The sequence below is a fragment of the Drosophila biarmipes genome, chromosome 3R, assembly GCF_025231255.1.
Source record: "Drosophila biarmipes strain raj3 chromosome 3R, RU_DBia_V1.1, whole genome shotgun sequence".
Taxonomy (NCBI): Eukaryota; Metazoa; Arthropoda; class Insecta; order Diptera; family Drosophilidae; genus Drosophila; species Drosophila biarmipes.
This window is the reverse complement of record NC_066616.1, coordinates 33,428,263-33,432,498: the sequence shown is the minus strand read 5'-3', so window position 1 is coordinate 33,432,498 and position 4,236 is coordinate 33,428,263. Positions and strand designations below refer to the sequence as shown.

Below are 4,236 nucleotides of genomic sequence, written 5' to 3'. Positions count from 1 at the left end.
TGGTCAGATTTTTGACAGCTCAAATTGAATTTGCCTTTTGCCGCTGCCTTTTTGGCTGCGTCACAAAAAGTGAAATGTTGTTTGCTTGACCGCCTCGAAAGCTGAGGGATTCGGGAGAGTCGATGAGGTCGAGTGTGTGTAGATGAGGGTGTGTCAGGCTGTCAAGGTGTGAACACATTTGGCTTTTGTTTGCTGCCAACCAAAAGGACACGACAATTTGTCTCACTTTTTGATCGATTGTTCAGTTCACCCCCTGTTGGTCCCGCATTTTTGGTGGCCAGCTGGCTGACCGCACACATATGTGTCATACTTTTATTTTACTTAATTCGTTTGTTGTCTTTTGATACCCTTCGCCAATATATATAAATATTAGGCTGTTTTTATTTTTAAGTTGTTGTAGCCCTTTCACCTGGACCAATTCATCAAATCAACGTTTACAATTGCTTTTTTAAATTAAAAATAATATAAAAATGGCAAAGTGATCAAGAAATTAAGGTACAATTTTAAGTGTATCTGGTTCTACAGTCTACAGAAGAAATACCTTTCGTATTCCCATGAAATGTTTTTAATAAAATATTTTATTGATTTCATTTTCCATGTCAATTGGGCTTTATGTCCGCGGTGTGGCTTCGATAGATTTTGGATCGTAAGCAGTACTCGGACCAAAAATCGGAAGTACTAAATGGTTGCTTGAAATGCGACGCGAAGCGGTGCATTAGTTGGTTGGCGAGACTTTTCACCTGTTCCGCTTCTTGTCTGTCTTGCGGCTGTGCCGAAGCAAAGCTGCACAAACTATTTATCGCTTCCACAGCCCCGAAATTGCGGACCAGGAGAAGTTCGCTAAGGGCCAGACCTTGAAGCTCTTGCAAGGCCAACAGGGCGGATGGGTATACCTGTTTTCTGACCGTCAAGCTTCTGCGCAGTACGTTGAGCTCTTGGATAAATTTCGCCTCCACAACCAAAGAATCGCGCTCCAGGCGGACTTCTCGCACATAGTTGAGCTCCCATTCTGCCCGTCTCTGCTCCAGAGCAGGACACTTGCCAGGTGGCACCTCTAGAGGTGATTCCAGCTCCCAGTCGGCGCTCTCAGAAAGAACATCCACGTTGTCAGAACGAAGTTTCTCGATGATAAAAATCGCTTTGCAAAATGCCTTGTGCTTCATATTCTGGCTTGTAATAAACTGCTCTTTGCTACGATCGTCGTAAGGCCAGATTTTTGCATAGGGGATGCTCTGCCTCCCATTTGTTAACATAAACTGAACAACTCCAGTGCAAAGAAGTTTCCTTTGGAGGATTCCCGGCCAGGGCACATAGCCTGCAGCCTGGGCGAACACAAAGTCAAACTCCCGAAGGGAATCTGCTATAAGAGAAAAAATCGTTAATGGGGATTGAGTTTAAATGTGTAGAAACTCTTTTGAATTTACATATAATATTCAATTTTAGATCACTTTTGTTAGTTCATTATCCAAACTCAGCATCTGAAATGTAACGCGCTATTATGATTTAGAAGTTGGAATAATCGTGTTAATTTTTAATAATTTAACCAATTACAACCAAATTTAACGACAACATTATCTACCTTTTTTCAGGGCACAAAACATTTTTTGGAATTGCTTATTTGGTGAGTTGCCTTCTGCTCGCCACATTTGAATTTTATAGCTCTAAGTAAAAATCTCTTAAACGGCCCGAGGCTAAAATAAATCTGTCTTCTTATGGAACGTTTTAAATAGCCTCCGCTGGCCTAAATGTCCTTTTAGTGGACTCCTTTTTGGCTATAAACGTTGTGATGTTGTCCTAGCTTTTGGCCACATGTTGGACAAATGGCCGTGCAACATGTGGCGGAGTCTAAAGAGATATTCTTCTAATTTGATTTATATTTATAAAGTCGCAATCATTTGCTTTCGATTACTGTGGTAATAAGAGAGCGTCGTTACATTTAAATAATGACCAAGTCGGCGTCGGTTAATGGTTATGAAAATTCAATTATAGCCCAGCCGCGTGATTATGGTCCACTTCGGGCCTCAGTGGCTTTTCTCTCTTGCAGAACTCCGCACTCAAGGCGGTGGCACATAAAACGCGTGGCAAGATTAATTGTGGCAGGCTGTCGTACATTACAATGCATATACGCCATGTCGTACATGTGTAAATAAGGACAATGTTGCTACCGATTGCAGGGTGCCCTCGTGTCCTTGAGCGACTGCTTTTTTGGTCATCATATTTAATTCAAGCATAAATTTTTGCACGCATATAAAAAAGGACGCGAGCAAGGAGGAAGTAAAAAAGAATTAATACGTTTCGGTTAATTTATGTGGGGCGCTTGGGGTGGGCATGAAAAATAACCCAAGCTGGACTTGCGTCCAATGAGCCACAAACGACCGTGACTGCGTTTGCTCCTGCTGATGATGATGACGATGGGAATGGGAGCGGCCACGAGGATGGGATGGGGTGAGGGGCAGTAGCGGCTTTTGTCTCGTCACCCTTTTGGCCCAGTCGTGGGCCTCGGTCTTCTGCCTCCCCCATCGCCATTTGGCAGCCTTTTGTTATTGCAGTGTTCGCAGTAATTACGAAGTGCTTTGGAGAGTGGGGACAACGTGGTAGGATAAATCCCACCTGCCCGATTTCCTTTCGCACCCCTGGAACCGTTATGCCGCTTTTTAATTTGTCATAATTTGCCATAGACCAACCACGTTTTTGGCTAATTAGCTAGACCAGATTACTGTAATCTAATGGGGTATAGACTATTGGATACTGTTTACTTTTACTAAACTAACAAACTGAGAGTAAAATGTAAATATAATTTCTTCGAGCTTCAATGTGTGAATATATTAAACAATTAAAGGAACAGATTTAAAGCTTCGTCTGTTAGGAAACTTTAAAATAAATTAAGGATGTCGTATTAGTCCATATATAGTGGCTCTTCTAATTTAGTTCCTTTAAAACGTGGTTTAATTGCAAATTAATTACCCTACTCCAAATATATTTAAGAAACAGATGTTAGGTAGACCGCTAAAGATCAGCAAATTCGCAGAATTTAGAAGCCACTTGCTTACCAGAAGTTGGGTTTTCCATATTTCCTGCGACCAGATTCAGATTGGAGAACTTTTGCAACCGAGCCTTGTCGTCAGGCAACACAAACCAAGTCAAATTCTTTTCAGTAATAAGAACACATTTTGCAAAGCTTGCTAGTCTAACGAAAACAAAGGGTTCGACTACAATACGCATTTGTTTACCGGATTCATTGTTTGTTTTCACTTGCAATCGATACATGAAATAAATAAAATACTGAAACTCGCGCCGTCAGCAATCAACATTAATGTTTAATCATCTCTTTTAGTCCACCGACCACAATTTCTTTAAACTTATTATAGACCTGCCCATACATGCCACTGTGAACTTTAGTTTTTAGACAATAAGCCAGACCACCAACTACAACACAACGCCCAATGAACTCTACTCATCTGGAACAGGGACGACTGTGAAGCACAACACATACTTCCACATTCACATCATCGGCAGCAGAGGAAGCCCAACAACGAAACCACATAAATCAATGCTTGAAGAAAGGCTCCAGTTCAGTTCCTAAAACATGCCACAACAGTTTGGCCAAAATGTCTGCCACACACTTACAGAAAAAGGGCAGTCAACAGAAAGCAATCTTAAGCATCAGATTCTAGAACTACTCCTCTTAACTATTGTCATGAAGAAAAACCCTGTAGCACTTACTTATTCATAAAAAGGACGTTTTCATTTAAACTGACTTGTTAAAATTCGATCTAAAAGTGTTTTCTCAGTGCTGATACTTCTACTGCGACTCGGACTGCCGCTGCCGTTCCCCATGCAGTGACAGAAATTGTAAAATATTTGATTTGTGCTTATTTAATTTGGGGAAATATTCGTGCACGTCGCATTTGCCAAAGGCCGGTCCGGATTGAAACCACATAGCCTCCTCCCTGATTGCGATAAGATGGACTGGCCAAAGGCAGAACCCCTGGCCACTTTGCACCACCCCCACCTGAATGCAGTGCGGATTTCGAGTACTGTGGGCCTACACTTGGACGTCATCATTGACGACTGATGAATTGAGTCAGTGTTCGCCGGGGGTGGGGCCAATAAAAGGCGGATGGCTGGTGGGTGACTGCACCGCAAGTGGTGCATCATCCTCATGGAGACGGCCATGTTCATGTTCAATTAGTGAAACGGTATTGCACTTTGTTCGTATAAAATGCCTGCGAGTCT

General features: G+C 42.2%; 1 protein-coding gene across 2 annotated transcripts; it reads right to left on the bottom strand.

Annotated features, from left to right (window-relative positions):
* Window positions 1-560: 560 nt before the first annotated feature.
* Window positions 561-3,196, bottom strand: LOC108036896 (uncharacterized). Of its 2 annotated transcripts, none has more exons than XM_017113276.2 (2): window positions 3,051-3,196; window positions 561-1,360 (listed from the first exon to the last, which is right to left on the bottom strand). In XM_017113276.2, exons 1-2 carry the CDS (start codon window positions 3,067-3,069, stop codon window positions 600-602), a joined length of 780 nt encoding a protein of 259 aa, XP_016968765.1. In that variant the 5' UTR covers window positions 3,070-3,196; the 3' UTR covers window positions 561-599. The 2 variants fall into 2 exon arrangements, with proteins under 2 accessions (XP_016968765.1, XP_050745088.1); XM_050889131.1 differs by having other exon boundaries at window positions 561-1,357.
* Between the last annotated feature and the right edge of the window lie 1,040 nt (window positions 3,197-4,236).